Raw genomic sequence first — 19,864 nt, forward strand, 5'->3', positions numbered from 1 at the left:
TTGATAACCTAATCATAAAATAATGGCAGTGGAAACCCTGAAATCACAAGGTAGCAATGCTGTTTATTCCCCATTTTATGCTTAAACATTTGCCAAACCAGCAGTGTGCTGTGTTGACGAAGAGTTTAGAGCAGTGATGAAAATAGTTTTCAAAATCACATTGAATGATTCAACTATTTTTGAAATTATACCACTGCATCACCTTAAACCCACATCCCTCCTCCTGCACCCATCCAAGTACACATGCTCATATACACACGCACACACTCCTGTGTTAATTTTGCCATCACATTCTTTTATGATGCAAGGCTGAAATATTTATAGTAGTGAAAAATGTGTGCTGGGAGCTTCCCACTCAACGAGTGCGTATCCATGGTAGACTTGTGGTACGCTAGCTTTACCTGGCAGTTTGCACGAGACTTCATTTTTGTTTGTATTTTTTTAAGGAGTTTTGAACAAAACGTTTTTTGAAAGTTTGATGTTTGGCTTTGCAGTCCACATTGTTTTTGTATCACAGTGGTTGATGAACATCTTGGTGCATTACTGCTATCATGTGGTGTTAGTAACAGAAGTACCAGGTGCCTTTAAAACAAGATTTTTCCGACTCATATCGAAGCAATGGTAGCATAATATATTGGGTTTCTTGTAATCTAATAATTATTTGAAAATTATTATCCATTCCTAATTGAGACATTAACCTTATTAATCATTTATACTAAATTTGGCCTTTGCCAAAGTCACACGCCTTTGATCCTGCCTGCTTTTTCTATATCCAACACTTACCATGTTACTATTCTTTGCCACACAGTATTACAGTATGTCTACTGTATTAAGTTTGTATGCAGTATATCTTTTTCTATTATCATTTTAACATGCTCAGCATACAAGATGGTGTCTGCCTTTAAATTCATTAATTCTTTAAAAACGTACCACTTTCGTGTTCGGAGAGGTAACAGTTGTCTACAAGATTGTTTGTGTTCTTTTGTCATTCAAGCTGAAACTGGATCTGTGAATATCAATTTCACGCCTGACCTCCGACCCTCATAATCCTGAGGCTGTTTTCCCTTCGTGTTGTGTCATTCCTCACAAGAGCTGTTTTCTTTGTGGCTTTGTCAGCCTTCAGTAAACAGAGTTTTGAGGTTACACTGGAAGACTGAACCATCCTTATGTGGTTGATAGCACGAATAGCATCTCGATATATATATAGTCCTAAAATGTGCTAAATAGTCACCTGCTAATGACTATATTTCTATAATGGAAAAAACTGAGGAGGATACAGTATACTATTCATGTGTCAAGGTAAAAGAGGAATTGTCCTTGCATTAAAAAAAATAAATTCAATTAGGAGTGTAAAAGTACATTTAAATGTAAGAACAATAAACCTTTTTGTGAAATATAAATCCTTCCATTGACAAGTAAGTGTCTGTCTGGCTTGTGTTCAATCTTAAACTGATACATTGGCGTTGTTTCCATTCTGTTTATTTCAGCTGCACATTTAGCAACTGGCAGTGATAGACTCACACATGTACACACAGAGAATAAACACACACGATGATAGCAAAGCTCAGTAGATGTGGAAATTGTTAATGAACCAGGAAAGGGTTCAGGCTAACAGTTTTGATGATGCTTCTCTCACTTGAGCCAGGCATTATTAACAAGAGCTCTTCCATTACAGTTGAAACATAACCGTTGTGTAAACTGGCAACATCTGTCTTCCAGCTGCCATGTTTCAGAATGAGTCAGTGTGCTAATGTGCAGGGATTCTGTTAAACTCAGAGGGTTTTTGGTTCAGTGAATAAAGTTTTAAAAAAGGAATGAAAAAAAAAAGCATGCTAATCATAATGTACAGTGTTAATCAAGGCAGTTGTTATATGGAACAGAGCTAAGAAGATTAATTGAGATAACTGATTGACAATAAATTGACAGATTGAGGTTATACTTGTTAACTCTCCACCAGTATGAAACAGTGTAAATTAATTTTTAGCTATTCTAACATTTAAAAAGGCAGGATTCTATGTGGAATGCAACACTGATAGTGGTCATTTAGAGAAATACCAAAGTACTTTAACACATTTCTGAGATGTTTTCATAATAAAAAGTAAGTTTTCTTAAATGGTGTGTTGGGCATTTTTCAGAGCGTGCATCACCGTGTGATTTATATATATTTATCTGTCTATAAGAAAAATGATCAGAAATTAAGGTAATCATAATTTGCAGCACTTGTGTGGGACTCAACTTGGACATGCACAACATGTTCAATGACTGAGCCATCATCCTGCCCTGTTGAGTCATGAGCCAGTCCCTCCTCAGTGATGGCTCTCTGAAATAGATTAAATGATGACAATCATGGTATGAATCACTCTACTTTCATCTCTAACAGTGTGTTCATTAGCTTGTGTTCTTACACCTCCAAACACTAACTGGGCTTTCTTTGACTTCTTTCTTTAGTGTGAACGTCATGGTGGATATGGTACCGACTTTTATTTTTTTCTTTGAGTGCATTATTATATGTTGAAGTGTCTATAATTTACTAAATTGCTTTGTCCCAGCAAACATGAGGTAATCATCTTCAGATGGTTTAGAGAGTGAGTCATGCAACAAGTGGATGTTAGTCATCTCTTCATTGCTGCTCTCTGTTTGAGGTTAAAACTAGATTAACTTTAATTCAATTTCATTTGCATACTTTGACAGTAATTTTGCTTTGATATTATGAAATACCGAACCTTTGATTTTCCTCGTGCAAAAATTCAGTTAATGGGGTAACTTTTGACATGAATTTGTAGATCAATTTGGATTCAAATTAAACTAATGACAGAACAGAAAAGTCAACTTCACTGCTTTGAGATATTTCGGGGGGGGGGGGGTGTCTGTCTTTGCTTCATCCCTTACTTAAGTTCCTGCTGTCAGCCTTTAATGTAGGTTTAAACCCTCAATGCGCAGCAAAGTTTTAAAGGTCTTCAAAAATTGGAATCTGAGTTTGAAAGTATTTTGAAAGTTACAACTGCCATGATAAGCCTGTTAGAGGTCTGTCAACGTCTGTCATGCACCTTTTGAATAGGGAGTCATGAAAAGAGAGGGGAAATGACACAGCAGGGAGAGAAGCCTCTTTTTGAAACCTTCCTCTCCTCTTTAATATATCTGATGTCGGTTTGGATCTCACTGACAGCATGGCCCCACTATCTTTCACTTGTGTCCAGCTTCAGCTCTTTCTTTGTTTGGTGGAGGGATGGATGACTGATTTCTCCATTATCCACTCTCCTGCTTGCCAGTTTGTCTGCCTGCCTGCTTTCTCTGAGTGGGTACAATTAAAGTGCCAAGCATGATCATGCCAGCAAGTGGCAGTAATGTTTTTTTTCCCGCTTCAACAATAAATTGAATTAAGATGAATTGGGTGCTACGGTGCCAGGGGGAAAGCACACTTCCAAAATGAAAATGGGGTTATGTGTGATCTTGAAGCCATTTTTAATCAATCGTCTCTAGTTTTTCAGTCATACCTTGTTCTGTACTGACACAGAACTATTTTGTCATGTTCATATACAAGTGTTACTCCTCACGAAATTAAAAGTATTGGGCTGGTGTTTACATTGCCATGGGAGGTGTTTGTTATTAATGAGAAGCAGCTTTGCCACCTGCTGTCATAATGTCACTGGAATCTAAAGAGGTAAACCCTGAGGAGCACCATGAATATTTAACCATGGAATAAAAGAGATGAGGGAATTGTTGGAATATTGAAGCATCGCTTGACGAATAATGCAAAACAGAAATTAAGACCAAAAAAAAAAATGTGTTGGATGTTTTTTTTACTTATTCGAAGGATTTCAACATGTTTTGTTTACCATTATTTGATTTATGAAGCAATTTTTCAGTTGTCTCACAAAGTCACTTCACATCTACCAAGACTAAATGTTTGAATGAATGAACTCAGATGAAAGCAATGATGATTCTTTCAAAACTGATAAAAAGATAAAATTAGGGCTAGGTGTGTGGGGAGGGCAGGAGGCAAGACTCAATGAAAAAAAAAAAAAAAATACAAGGAACAGACTGAAATACAACAAGAACAAAGCACCTCCCACGATACACCTTTCTCCACTCTGTTCTCTCTTCTCTCTGTACATATAACATTTCAACATTTTCATCAACTTGTGTTTCTCTTTCTCAGCAGGAATCCCTGGCCTGGTGTTATGGTTTGTTGTCCTCTCTTTCCTGTCCTGTCAAACCCCAGCTGGAGGTTTCTTCCTGTTAAAAGGGAGTTTTTTTTTCTTTCCACAGTTGCCTCATGCACACTAAGGAAAGGGGGTTAGATCAAAGAGGTTTTGTGCAATCTGTTGGTTTTTTAAAAAAAAAATTGGCTTTGTATGTATGAATTGGACCAATCTGGAATTTAATTCATTGTATTTGATTGGGCTGCATGGTGGTGTGGTGTAAGCACCATCGCCTCTCAATGAATTGGATTCTAATTGGCTTGAACTGAATTGTAGTGACTTTGAAGTGGCATAAGATGTCATTTGTTGTAATGTGGGGTTATATAAAAGAAATTTAATTGAAAGCTTGTCCCACGTTGTAGCTTGCAGTGGACTTTGCACTTTATGTTGCAGCCATAAATATAAAAACAAGGAACACACTCTGGAATACAACAAGTAGAGAACTTAACCAAAGGACCATAAAAATCAAGATCCATTTAAAATGATAGAGAACCTCAAGAATACAACACATGGAAATGTGAACAGAATTCTATGACGAGTCACATAAATCTTGACTCAACATAACAAAGTAGATCATATCTTTAAATATAACAGGAAACCACAGATGCACAAAGACCAGCCTATGGCACATGACTAAGAGGTTGTAACAGCAAGACTCTAGCAAAGACTGAGCTGACCAAAGGAGTATAAATACTGAAGGGGGAACTGATGAGGAAGTGGCTGCAGCTGAGATTGATTGAGTTGAAGACAGGTGTGGAAGTGGAGCTAATCACCAAAACAGGGGAACTGAGGATAACTAGGAGTAATGACCAGAACAAGAATCTAAAAACACAATACAGTACAGAGTATAATTTCAAACAAAATACAAACTAAGAACAGAACAGAGAGCAATCACAGAGTTAAAAAAAAGAAAATAAAGAAATAGTTAAACCATAGAAAAAACTTGTAACTATGAGCGAAAAGACAAATCAGCAATGGACAGAAAAAATCTTAATAACAAGAAAACAGAATCGGGACAAGAAAAAAACATCCGAAGTTTGAAAATCCACAAAACCTAACAGAGTCAGGTTAATACTTACTTAATACTTCTTTGGAAGACTGAGAAGAGAGAGAACGACATTAATATAGCCTCACTAGTGGCTATTTTTGCTTGGACTTTGCTTGCCTTTGTATGTTCTCTACAGTGTTAGATGTAGTGCGTGTGTGTGTGTGTTCATTTCATCGTTATCTAAAGTGGGACATGAAAAATTGAATTTCTTAGGTCTAACAAACTGCTTTTATCACACCCTGCTTTGTTCTGGGTCTCAGCCACATAGGTTTATTCATCATCATTACTCATTATCACACATAGCCACAACAAACTCACTCAGTATAAACTGCTGTGGAGCCATTTTCATTGGTATCATTCCAGAGTATTAGAGATCCTGGGGAAAAGAATTAGAGGGGTCATAGTTTCTTCTTGTTGCAAGAGGGAAGTTAAATCATCAGGATCTCAGATTTGAGATTTTACATTCCACGCAAATACAAATCAAGAAATTTAGTTAGGAAAATGGCAGATTAGCATTCTTTATAATGACCAAAGCCCTCTTGCTTGATAATCTTGGAAAAAGCAAGAACTACTTTTCTGGACTCTTTTTGCTCTATGCCGTGTTTAGCTGGGGTCTCATGTAACAGAATGAGGAAGTTTGCATTTATGCTGCAGGGCAGTTCATGGTCTTAAAGAGCTAAATGCCCCCAGCTCTTTCATTTAGTCTGTTCTCAACTTCATCTGCTCACCCCAATGAGAAAGTCCATAACAAAAAGGTTCCCACTCTTACACCGACTGCGTTTTTTTTCCTTTCTTTTTTTTTTTTGTCAAGATTTATCATATTTTATAACCCTATATATTCTCTCAAAATTCCTCAATCAATGCAGATTACAAAACACAATTTGTTCTATTTAAATTGATTAATTTGAAAGTTGTTATTGTACAACATATTGGCAAATTCCTTGATGCCTCAGCAACTTCGGTCTCCCTAAAACCTTGCAGGGTCAACAAGCTCATCAATAAGTTATTCCCACAGTGTCCGTATGTTGTCTTCTATCGGTATCCTCCATAATGTGATTTATTGATTAACTTAGTCTCCAGGAAAATATCCAGCAAATTTTTGTTTAAGCATTTGTGAAATAGCGTCTTGTGATTTCAAAATGCTGAGTAAGCTGAGTACAAAACCTCCAGAAGACTAGAGGAGACCCAGTATGTTCAGTTATTTTTTAATAACAGCATGTCTCTGGATAATTATTTTCTATCAAAGTGAACAATATATCTAACAAGCTTCTCTAATAACAGACTTAGGAGTGTTTTGCTTACTCAAGTCGCATAATAAAGACTGCTGTACAAAATGTATACAACTATCAAATTAAGAATATTTAATTGTTTGATAAAAAAAAAGAGTCCTTTTTGTCAATTCTGTCATGACCTTTGTCTTTTGTGTTTTTTTATGTCTTTTCTCGGTTTTGTCACTTCCTCACTTTTTTCCTCACTTCCCTCCTTTCTGCTCATTAACTCTTCTGTCTCACCTGTGTTCAGTTATGCTCAGCTGCACTCATTCACCAATCAGATCCTCTGTTCTCTTCAGGTTGTCCTCATACACTGTTGTTTGTTTTCCAGTTCATTCCTGTTCCTAGTCGTTTTACAAGCATCTCTCAAAACCCTAAAAGTAAACTGTGTACACCTGAAGTAGACCAGGAGGGTGATGAGATTAACGTTTCCAAGCAGTATTTGTAAGTGTGTACATGTGTCTGTTTGCATGACTTGACAGCTGGAAACACAGTTTACTGCAGTGTATGTCCTGCCTCACTGATATTGCTACCCTCTGTTTGGCTTGTTGCCCCAATGCTTTGATTTGCATACGGGGCATGCAGCGGTATGTACCAGTAAGCTGTCAAAAGCAGCTGTATAGACAATGAGGTACAGCACCATCGACGCCATTAATTTGTCTCATATGAGCTTTATGTGGACGTCATTCTCCTGATAGTTACCTCATGCTGCAGCTATTAATGTTTTATTGGCTCACACTTCACAGGTCCTTCTGAAAGCTCCTCGTGCATTTGTAATTTATGATCCCCGTGAAATGCTTTTAGAGTGAATCTGTATTGTACGTTATCAGCTGTGTACCTTATTTTTGTAGTTTTAATTTGAAAATGTCATCTGTGCACAGGTGGTTTGTTGCTGCTTAGGGAATGAAACTGACCTAAGAGTGGTGCATTTTTTAAACAAATTGAGCCTCTAAGGTGTTGAAGCTGAGAAAGTTCTGAAAGAAAAGTGGAGTAAGTGCTGGTAGACTGACACCCTTTAATCTGCTGTACCTTAATTCTTCAGTCCACCAGAATAGACTGGCTTGTATGCTCTAAGCTGCTCAGATACATGCTTTTCATCCAACTTAATCCATTCTTTCAGTGAACATTAAGTCCGCCCAAAATCCTGGTATCACAAGACTCTTTTTCTGGGTCACTAAATATTTATGAAGCCTCTAAGCAAATTGTGGGTTGTTTTTAGCAATAACATCCACACGGATGTAGTCTTTAGAGACTGATTCCTATCAGACCACACTTATAAACTAGCTTGCAGCTCAAGTTCTCCACATGAATATGTATGACATTCCCCATTTGTGACTCTCAGAGATGTAGATGAGCTGAACACATCACCAAAGACCACATCTCTATCTAAGTTGTCTGCTGGAAGATTAGCAGCATTTTGTCAGGGCTGAGTATCCTCTGCTCTCCTTGGGGATCAGGGAATGAGAAGGTCACCCGCAGCTCTTGGGAATATCCCAGGGAGTGGGGAGTAAGGATAGGAGGAAACTTCTGACTGTTGTCCTGACAATAGGCAATGTAATCCACATCATCATACCAGGACAAATAAAACACTTGACCTCTTCTGTTCTATGGCACTTCTAAGCTCATGGAATGGAGAATGAAATCTGGTCTAAATTAATAGAATAGACTTCTGTCTGAGATTATAAACATTTCTGCTGGAGTCCAAACAGTTAGATTAACCCATTAGTAATCCAATATGAATTTAATGTCTTTTGTTCCATTGTTGGCTTATGTTAGGTGTGGTGTCATCACTATGTTTTTATAGATATGCTAATAGATATCTAAAATGTATATGTATTTTTATGCCTAACACTAACCAAATGTTACTGACAGTGAGACAGGAAAGTGAAACATCAGTAAGACAACATTAGGTCACCTGCAGCTCAGGCGTAGTTCAGTTTGCTAGTCTACAGTATTGTACCTCCTCCTCCTTCTAGCTCCTCCCACCTACATGGAAGCACATTTTAACATGTAATATTTGTGCATAATCACATCAGTCATAATTTCACATAATACTAAATGTTGGCAAGTTTGGCACGATTTCAAAATGTAAAAGTAGGCTTAAAAAGTTCTTGGAGCCCAGAAAGTCTGGGTACAACTGCTGCATTTTATGCTGTGGATCAACATAGTTATTGCATATTCTGGGTTGATACTGTATTGTTATCGGCTGAATCTTTTAATTAATCTCAGTACTTTGGTTTGTAGCCAAGTCACAGTGAAGAAATTATGGGAACCCCAAATTCTTTTTCTAATCATAATCAGACTAAGAGGGCACAAACATATTGCACCCACAAAATGGCTTTTTGACTTTTATTGACTATTCTTGCTTCATATATTACAATAATTTTAGCAGATGAATTGGTGGAAATGTTATGGTTGAGTGTATCTGTGGCAAGTTAGGTCGAGACGAAAGGTGAAATTTTATTTTTACTCTGTTTACCAATAGTGCTGCTGTGGTAGGAAGCTCACAAATCAGAAACTCCCAAAAATAAGAATAAAATAAGATGAACAATACAGTAACCAAACGACACTATCTGCAAACAATGATGACAAACTGGCACAAACTAAAGCAGCTGCCTAAATACGAACAGGGAGTAAAACCAGGTGCAAGGCAATTAGACTATGAGCAACTGAGGGGGAAACAGCGGTGTACAATGAAAACAAATTTCAAAAGTAAACAGGAAGTCAAATCAACCAGGACATAGACTGTGGGGATAAAAATGACAGGATCAGACTAAAAAACGTAAGACCCATAAATCATGGCATATAAAACCCATTTGCAATTACAGATTTTGGTTGAAAAAAAGCAGCTGTGCTTAAAAGTAGTTCTTATATCCTTTGCTTGAATCAAACTTTTTTTAGCCTTTGAACTGAAGTAAATCTGTAAGCAGCATGTTTTACTTTGAGGAACCTGGCTCTGAAGACAGCATCATGCTCAGAGCTGAAACTGCACATCCATTTGTGTGAGCTCTGTTGTGTGGTGTGATGGAGCAAAGTGCAGCAGAGATCAGAAGAAAGTTTCCCTGGAAGAGACAGAAGGAGGTGAGCGGAGCAGAGGAGGTTAATTCTCCAGAGGAAAGAGGTGAAGCTTCATCAAAAGGGGCCCGAGTGAGTTGGAGACATGCAATATTGATGGAAAGTGGAGAGGAGAGTGCGGAAGGTAGATGAGAGGAATGACAGGGAGAGACTATTCAGGCAGGTGCTTGACCACAAAACCGCACACACCTCATGTTGTTTCCCCCATACCCTGAAAAAGTTTTTGCTAGTTGGGAAGCGTGTTTAAATTTAGGTACTGTCATGTAACCTCATTTCTTACTTTCGTTTCCAGAACAAAGTCCTGAACATTGACGGAGTCAAGGTAAAGCTCCAGGTAAGTGCATGATTTTTTTTTTCTCAAAAAAGAACATTTATAGAGAACGACAGGATCTGTGCATGAAAGTACTTGATGTTCTAGACAAAAATGCTTAAAAATGATTAAGGGAAAAAACGAGTTAGGGGTGCAGTCAGGTCTTAAAAAGGTCTGCTCTGGATGGAAGAGATGATGTGACCACACCTGGAGTCAAAATGACGATGCCACCTGGTTGGCCTGAGGCATATGGGTAGCTTCTTAATATCATGGCCCAGACTGAGTGTGTATAGATTAGGTTTTTTCTATATCTATAACTGATCATTTACACATGAAATAAAATGCCTGTATCGACAAAGAAACAATGGGAGTCATAACCTGATCTTGTTCCATTCAGCTCTGCAGGAAGTTTCAGTAGCTGTTGTTTCAGCAGTGTTGGGAACTTAAACTTCGATTAATGGGCAAACCTGCAGTAAACATTTGTGATTGAAATGTGAGTCCAAAAGATCTGTTTGCTCATTCTTGTGAGTGACACCTAAGATAAAAGATGTCAGAATTGACAACTGGCCAGTTTCAATTAGAGTGGCAGTTTAAACACTATTAGTGGTAAAAGTAGACATAAGATACATGATAAAAGTTTATTAAAATGTTTGTATGCACTGAAAACGGTTGAGTCAAACTGTATGTGAAAGAAACTTGTGCAATGAATAACTTTTAACTTTATTTATAAAAGCTGATTTGATCAGGTACTTGGTTACAGCTTTGTTTTTTAGCAAAGTTCTGTTTGCTATATCCACAGCAGCAAAAAGCAGACAGAAGTAATTGCCAATTATAGTGAATATAAGACAGATATTTTCTTTGAGAGTTGGAGATCAAACCAGAGCTCAGATCCAAGTGAATGTTTTTTAAGTTTTCTTGTGGTGGACAGAAAAATGACTTAAACTATTTAAACCAGGTGGTGCCTGCAGGACTGATTCATAAAAAGCATTAACACACTTGATACTGATATTTCAGACCTGTCCAGTATTATCAGAGTAAATTGAATAGTTTAAGAATGAGATCTAGCCACCCGACGGTACATATACAACTTGTTTAAAAAAATTGAAAGTTCTATCTTTATTTCCATCTCATTATCTGTAGATTTGGGACACAGCTGGACAGGAGCGCTTCCGCAGTGTCACTCACGCCTACTATCGTGATGCCCATGGTGAGACACTCATGCATGTGTACTTTTATAGACTTTCTTGATAATGGTACTATAGATTTACAGTTTTCTTTTGTCAAAGAGGGATTGTCTTTGTTTCCTATGAGAAGGAGATCCCAGAGGACTTTCAGCAGTTTTTTATGCACTTTTTTATGCTTGGAAATATGCCTGACTCTGGAAACCACAACACACATCTTGAGTGGAGCCTTACACATCTCTCTCTGTCCAGACTTTCAATTGCTTTTCCATTACTGACATGAAGCATATCACACAGGATGTCCACACTTCTAAGACCTTTTTAAAGGGTTATTTTGGCACTAGTGGCCTTTATTGGAAGGTTGCTAAGAGAGGGGGGAGGACATGCCTCAAGCAGGATATATAAATACTCAGGTGTATAGTGAACATAATAAGATTAATGTTATTTTGAAGACTTTCCTCTCTTTTAAGTCCCTACTTAAAGTACTCCATTATTTCAACACTCAAGTGGACACCAAAGCTTTTTAATGATCCTGACTATTCCGACTGCAACTTAGTTTAATCTGAGCAAACTCCTGTTTCAGTAGAAGAATGTCAACATTTTTTTAAGTCTTCTGCAATGTGGATTTGCTGTAGATGTTTCTGCTTTTTGGGGCCAACAAAAGCTCACACATCTCCCTAAATGCCTTCATACAGTTTTTAGGATTCCAACTGATCTTGGGCAGTGCCTTGAATTCTATCAAAATATTCAACTGACTCTTATAGCAGAGGAATTTTTTTCTATATTTTATTCACATTTGAAGAAAACCAAGCTGAATAGAGTAGATGTAAAAGATAAAATAATCAGAATCAATATCTCTGTATGTCTCCTTGTACTTTCATACATAAAAGTGGAATGATGTACAAACCCTGGTTCCAAAAAGGTTGGTGCAACATCCTCTACCAAAGGTCCAGCAGAATGTCTCCTCAGTGCCCAGGCATTTATAGACGAGTGGATGCTACACAGATGTAAACATGACCCTGTCCCAACTTTTTTAAGGACATGCTGCTGCCATCAAAATCAAGATGAGCTTATTATTTTTTTTTTTTTTTAAAGAGCAACATTTTCAACACTTTGATTTCTATGTGTCATTGTGAATAGAATATTTGTTTATGAGATTTGCAGTAAACGATAGTTTACTGCCATTATATTTTTAAGACCACAGCAAAGCTGCTGGCACAGATTGGGAGGGTTAGGGTTAGTGTCAGTACAGAGAGATGAGTGTAGGAGGATAAAGGATCTCAGAATTAGGAGAGGCTTTGGAATTGGGAAGGAAAAGCATTCAAAGAGTATCTTTTTAGACAGTGGTGGAAAGGAAGTATATCTGGTGTGTGGGAGAGTACAATCAGGTTTTTTTTTTTTTTTTACTGATGTGTGGAGTTCAGTGATTGTTGGTCAGCTTCAGGTGGTTTTTTGTTGCTGATAGGATCAAATGTTGGTTTAGCATTTATTGTACATGTAATATGTTAAGATACAAGACCTCAATGACGATACAGTGATGATAAAAGATGAAGATTAAAGCAACCACAAAAATGGAAATTACAGAGAAGCACAAGGCAGTAAAACATTTGAGCTCAAACTCAGACCATCCTGTGTGTTCTGGATGAAAAACCCTATTGAATATTGTTTGTGTTTCCATAGTTTACCCACAAGCATCCTGTCATATTTTTCACAAGCATTTATTTTTGCTGTTCCAGATTGATGGATGACTCTCTAGCTGACCCAATGGGATCTGTACTCTACGGTGCTGTGCTGTGTGGTGTGGTGAACAATCTGTAGATATTTGGTTGTTTTTTAGATGAAAATGCACATTGCGCACCTTTTCCTTTCATTTGGCTTTTATGTTTTTGTTCACATCATCTTTTAAACAAACCATCTGAAGCTGAACAGGTGACGTGAACATTCAATCCCCTACTGAAATCTGGGGAAAAGACTCATCTAGAAGAGAACTTATCAACATAAGTCTATATGAAGAAAAAAACAAAATAACTTCATTTAACTGTAAATGAAAATAGAGTACAATATTTAGCTGTAACATCTTTTCCTAGACATACAAAAGCATAATTTCACTGTTATTTGATGAAGCTCTGTGAGTGTAATTACTTTACTCTTAACACTTCGCTGCGTAGTTAATTGGAAAAAATCCGAGCCAAATTGGAACAGAAAAAAATAATACACTCCAGGGGAGAATGTTAATATGAGGAAGAAAACTTCAAATGAATCTAGAATTTCTCTTCTTTCCACTTTTATGTCCTCCTTAAAAGTATCGAACGATTAAGCTCTTTTTCGCTGTTGTTTTTTTCATCGCAACATCTGTTCTTCCTTTAGTCCTAAACGCGTTTCTCTTTTTCTGCATCTGCAGTAAGTTTTCTACCAAAGTGTTTTACATTTGAACTTTTCTTTGTTTCTTTCAGCTCTACTTTTATTGTATGACGTCACCAACAAATCATCCTTTGACAACATACAGGTTGGTCACCATTAATTGTTCTTTGAAGCTCTTAATTGACAGAATATCTTGTGTTTAATCCAACAACCCAGCACCTCTTCTGTGAGCCAAGTATACCCCAAAAAGTCAAATCAGATTTGATAATAGGACATCTGACTTTGTTCTGTTCCACTAAATGGTTACAAATGTAGTAAGAAATAAATGTGGGACATAGTAGATGGAGAATAACTGTATCTATCAATCTGCTTTGTAATGCTGAATTGCAGAGATATTCCCTGTAATCTATGGAAAATGATGCAGTCTGAATGATCTGCAGAAAAGCAATACTAACAGGACTACACACTGTAGGGAGACTGAATTTAACTTGAGGAATATCCTGTAACATTTAAGCTCATACTTTGATATTTCTACAGTCTTAATTCATTTCTAAAACAATTTATTCCACCTGGGCTGTAATGCCTTCAAATAATGGAAAACCATGTCATGAAAATTTCTCAATCTTAGACTTTAATCTAGGCAGAGTCTCGGCGTTCTTTTCTCAGTATTCAGTTTGTACATGAGGATTGTGTTAGAAATCCAAAGGGAGTTGATGTATCAATTCTGGCCCCTCTAAAGTCAATCCCTTAGATTATAACTCCTTGTTTATTTATTGGAGAAGGAACGCAGTTTAGTTAAATTCTATTTTATGAGTCCCTGTGGGGAGATTAGTCCCTTGCATCTGATGAAGATCAACTATTAAGCAGCCACAGTTAAGTGCCCAGACACCAATTCAAGTTCTGAGACTACCATCTTGCCAATATCAGTATTCCTAAAAGGTTGTCTTACCTAAAATTTCTCATCTCTGTTTGGCTGGAATCTTTTATGGCATGAACATGCAAATTCCACACAGAAAGCTCTCAATGACTTGTGGTGGCATAAAACCACGCTGGGCTCGGTGGCGCCTGCTCTGCCTGTTGGTGCAGACTGTTAAATGTTCATGTTTCATGCACTCTGACAATAAGAACACTGAGAACATATTAGATTATGAAAGATGAAGCCAATTTAAATCACATGAGCCCTCATGCAAAGGAAACCATTCATTACTGGTTTTTATTATCTGGGTAACAAGATCGAGTCGGTGCACAGCTCACTGTGGGAATACGCTGTAGCTCAATTTAAAGATGGTGTTTTGATGCAGTCAGTTTTACAGTCCACATACAGATCAGTTACAGCTTACCATTAGTTTTAAAGACATATTCCCTTTATGATTCAACTGATTGAAATAAAATTACAATTCGATACTAGCCTTACACCAGTAATATGAATTTTATTTCTTGTAGTATTTCATTCAACTAATAATCTTTGTGATAAGTTTGCCGCTGTGATTGCTTTTAGAAAGATTTTGATAATAAGTTATAGCTATTCTTCCTGTGTTCTCAAAAAGCTCATGCCAATAAAACAATAAATAATATTTTTTTGAGTTAGAGACACAGGAGAAAGCTGACACTAATATTTGGTTGGATTGTGCAGCCCTGGATACTTGCAGTCAGATTTTCTGTATATACGCTGGCATGTGATGTGAAATCACACAAAACTACAGAATTATGTGAGCTGTTTGGTTCAGTGTTGCAGGATCAGTGCTTGAACAGTACTAATATTGTTTAGCAGTTCAGGTAAATTAGACTGTTCTCTTTTTTTTCTCCTTCTTTGCAAGAGAACAGAATTTTTTAAATAACTACGGAAATTATAGGTTTTTTGTGCTGTATATAAATAAAAAAAATTCCTAGAGGGTTAAAAACCATATTTAAATTGATTGTGTTCATGAATTCAATGTTAGTTTTCTTCTGTCTTCTAGTGATGTGAAGGTAAACTCATTACGTGCAGTTTTGGTTTAAGATGTAGGTGAAACATTATTATTGACTTGTACAACAACAGGGAGTAGGATTGACTTGGGTTAGGGGAAGTTGCATGCTAAATATTTGAGTCAATCTGGATTGACTCACAGTTTTTGGGTGGATTTGTAATAAAAAAACGTTCACTGTGGCCTCGCTGTTCTCTGATTATACACCATGGCTGAGCTCTGACTATAACACACTTTGTGCTGCAGCTCTGAGAAAGAGGTTGGGCCATAATATTTTGAAAACACAACAGCCAATAATGCTGGTTAGCTAATCACATCATCTGATCAGTCAGTTATGGGTTTTTGTGATTTCAAGGCAGGGCTGCAATAAATATCAGTTGCACAGGTAGAGAGAACTTGAGGAGATATATCAGAAGAGCCTAAGTGACTATGCTCTTTCAGTCAAAACAAAAAAAAATACTGGAAACACAGGCTAAACAGTACCACTTACCATCTTACCATAACGTTTTTAAATAAGATAGGTCCCAATTCTGCACTTGTACAGTGAATGTCCAATGATAAACCTCCTGAGTAACCTCCTTCATTACTGTCTTTCATGGCACTGTAACTGCTGTCAGACAGACTAAAGCTTTCATCATGTTACCTGCCGTTTTCCACAGTTTAATAAGTATAACATACAACACTCGAAGTGAGGCAGTTTTCAACGGCTGTAATTGGCACTGTCCAGAAGAATGGTTTCTCAGAGCACCAAAGGGTTCGTTAAAGGAAGAAGAGACTGTTTGCTACCACTGTATGACAGAGAAATGTGATGTACCACTATGCTCTGAGGGATCACTGAAGCAGGAAAGATGCTTCCCTAGTCTAAGTCCGCCTCCCAAGCGGAGAAAGAAAAGCACAGGTATGTGAGCAGCATTGTCAGCAAAGTGACACACTCTCCTACCATCTCAGCGGTGAGCTGATGCAGCTCCGGGCACACACTCAGCTTCAGGCTTTGTTTTACTTAGAAGTCTTTACTATCTGAAAGCTTTCGGCTCACTGTGAGGCTACGACAATGTGCTCTGTTAAAGGTTGGTGATAGCAGAAAATGTTCCTTTTATCTAATCCATACTAGCACAGAAAAGTCATTATTTCTTATTTAGAGAACCCCTTTATACAAAAGTAATATCTACAAAAAAAATGTTTTTCCAAAATTCAAACACATTTGATTATGAGAGATATAGAAAAGAGAAAATCCTCAACTTTGAGAAGCCTGATGATGTGGTGATATGAAATGACTTATTGAAGTTCATCAACTTTGCATCACTGATAACTGTATCGAACATCTGACTGACTATGATTTGTCTCTGGGAACCAAAACATGCCTGCACAAAATCTACTTTTATAAGACCTATAGTTTTATAGAATATGGAGTATATAGAATTATTTAGGATTTCCAGTGTGGCTCTGTCACAGTTAACATTTTTACATGACATGGTTAGAAAATGAGGCATAAACACCCAGCTGTTTGGTTTTCATTGAAGTTGTACATAAAGAGTCACTGCTGTGAATGTTGAAGTTTATGTTTTAAAACTATTTTTTGTCGCTCACAGATTAGGGATATTTATCGGAACCCCAGATTGGTAAATCTTTTCCCACTCTGGTCAGTGTTCCTTCGTTCTTCCACAACCCTCCACCACTCTCACATTCAGTCAGTGTCCGTTACTGGAAGGAATACTGATGTCAGCTGCAAAGTGCAAATGCCTGCTGGCACATCGCTGCCTAACAAGCACTAACTCATGTTAATGAACACTAATGGTGATGAATGTCACTCTAAGGGAAATGGATAAATTAGAGGGGTAAATCAATTTTCCTTCTGCAACCTCAGACATGTATCTCTCTGTAGTGAGTCATTGTCTCTCCAGTGAGGACACAATTAAGAAGGTAAAGCATAAACGTCACTGAAGCTGTCCATCATTTTAGTGAGAATGGCTTAATATCTAGGCTCAGTCAGAGCAATTAATCTTATACTCTTACGTGCTACAACTGAAAGATGCAGCTGCTTTTATTTGGATATTGCAAATTTGGGTAAGTGGTTTGAGAAAACAATTTTAGTCAAATCAGATTATTTTAGCTGCATCAGAATTTCTCAGAGGTTTGATGTTGTTCACTGTGGCATATGAATCATTCGCTTTTGTTTACATAATTTGCAATAGAAAGTAATGCAAGTCAATCTTTTTTTTGCAGAAATACACAAGCCATTAAGTAATGTGATGAATGTCTTGTTGTCTAAAGCGCTGCTTCAGGAATACTCCAAAAGTTAATTTGAGTCTCTGCTGCAAATAATTTGTCTGGATTACTCTACAAAAAGCAACCTCCTCCAGCAGCACAGTCATTCAGACGTCAGATTACTGGCTGTGGATGGGAATCAAAAGATTACCTAATCACTGTGATTCGGTGATTGTCACTTAACCTACATCTAATCTAACAAACCATTTGCACAAAGTCTATCACACTATCAACACACAATTTCAATAAATGATCACATCATCTGCGTATGAATTGCACAGGTTCTTTTAGTATAGGACAGGACCAACATATATGCTGACAAGCATGAGATCACAAACAGATCCATTACTGTTCTCAGCTACTGAAGCCATTTTCTTTTTTTTTTTTCTGCATTTCTACGGTTTGCTGCCGACAACTGCAAAAGGACACGCACAGCTCACAGTCTGCAGGATACAGTTTAATGCCATTCCTTCCTGTCATAGTTGTTCATAGTGATATACCCTGGTAAGAAAAACAATTGTTACTGAGCATAACTTCTGTGAGTACAACATCACATTGTCCTCAACACACACGGGATAAAAAATACTTCTACCAGCAATGAGAAAGGTACATCCATCTTCAAGTACACCTGCTTGGGCAATCTTTGTATGGTGTAGAAAAATTAGGACAGATCATAGCACTGTTGAAAAGGAAAAGGAATTGACAAAAGCTCATAACTTATCAGGTTCTTGAAGATTCTTGAAGTGTTGTAGGAGAATATTTCAACCACTCGCCCCAATAACTCAGTTACAAGTGAGATTGGAACTCCCTTTAACATCTCAGAGCTGATATAATTAAGGATACCATTTGCTGATTAGTTGTGACTGCAATCAAAAATTACTCAAAGAGCCTGAGCTTCATAAAACCTCAAACTTTAGTTTTTTCTCAAACTAAATGCACCAAAGTTGTTAGAAAACAGTGGCTAATTTACACATCCACTGGCTCTAGGAAGTGTTTTGATCCTATAACAAATTCAAGTTGAATATCTGCTCTCTTAAGTGCTCTATTGTTCTCACATAATAGGTAATTTGCCTGAAATAGGCAAAGTACTCCACTAGCACTAGCAAGTTTGTCAGTAAATGTCCGCTGGTGGGTGTTCATTATATGGTGGCTCTATCTTACCTTTTTTATGTGACAAAACTGCCTGCCATGAGGGTGTTAAGTTCCCCATTAAATCAAACACAATGTTGAAGTGTTTTTACCTGATCTATATCTGGCAAAAAAAAATTACAAAGAAATAGTTTGGTATATATTCGGTATCGGTATCGGTATTCTCTATTCTCTTCTGATGGGAGGCATTAAACATCTTGGTGACTGAGCATTGCCAGGTATTTAATTTGTGTCCAATTTAATGCTTTCTGAGATTATATATATCTGCTTAATTTTTTGTCTCTCCCTTATAACTAAATTGAAATTATGACCAATTAGAGACAGCTGTGGTTCAGAAGAACAGACGAAACCTAAAGCAGAAAATAGTGCTTTGTTTGCCATTTCCTGTTCACAGATTTTTTTTTCATGAGTCCCTTTGTCCCCTTCATAGTTGTTTCAGCCTGTGTTAATAAAGAAACATTGATTGGAGCAGCTGTAACCATAGGAACATGAGATCAGGCAGTGTTCAAATGTTGTCTTTAAGTGTAACCGTATATTCACAGTACTTGTCCGACATAATCTCCTGATGTGTCCAGTCATTCTGTTTTGAAACTGCACTGGATCTCAAGTGATAGATATAAAGATTTCTATTATTAGAACTGATGCGTACCCAGGCAGGGTTCCAGATTAATTAGTCACATGCAAAACAAAAACCTCCTCGTCGGCATATCGATTATGCAGATGTGTAGCGCTAATGGATTAGGATACATTCCCTTTAAATAGAACACATTGTTTCTTGTTTCTTACTCTGATTCTTAAATGATCTATCACTGTGGTGCAGCAACTTTGTGCGAGGTTGCTCATGTTCAAATACTTGATCGTGCCTACGTGTCTGTGTTGTAGAAACACAATGAAAGCCTGAAAGGAGATGAAACCTTCAGCTGCTTGTCTTCATTCATCTCACTGGCTGTCCCCAGGGTATGTTCTGGCTTCAAATGAAATGGCCGCCTCCCTACCACATAGCTGCTGGTTAAATGTCATGCCACCAGCACACCAGAT

General features: G+C 37.4%; 2 protein-coding genes across 2 annotated transcripts in view; both read left to right on the top strand.

Moving 5' to 3' along the window:
• The window catches only part of LOC140274018 (transcription factor Sox-9-like), a 411,498-nt gene that overhangs the window by 306,140 nt on the left and 85,494 nt on the right, over nt 1–19,864 (top strand). The window lies entirely within an intron of this gene.
• The window catches only part of LOC140273588 (ras-related protein Rab-26-like), a 44,748-nt gene that overhangs the window by 10,437 nt on the left and 14,447 nt on the right, over nt 1–19,864 (top strand). The window contains exons 3-5 of the mRNA XM_072369204.1: nt 9,889–9,930; nt 11,047–11,113; nt 13,541–13,593. Coding sequence (XP_072225305.1) covers nt 9,889–9,930; nt 11,047–11,113; nt 13,541–13,593 — 162 coding nt within the window. The remainder of the gene's footprint in view (nt 1–9,888; nt 9,931–11,046; nt 11,114–13,540; nt 13,594–19,864) is intronic.

Source organism: Leuresthes tenuis, unplaced genomic scaffold, assembly GCF_036924035.1.
Source record: "Leuresthes tenuis unplaced genomic scaffold, fLeuTen1.0.hap1 SCAF_17, whole genome shotgun sequence".
Taxonomy (NCBI): Eukaryota; Metazoa; Chordata; class Actinopteri; order Atheriniformes; family Atherinopsidae; genus Leuresthes; species Leuresthes tenuis.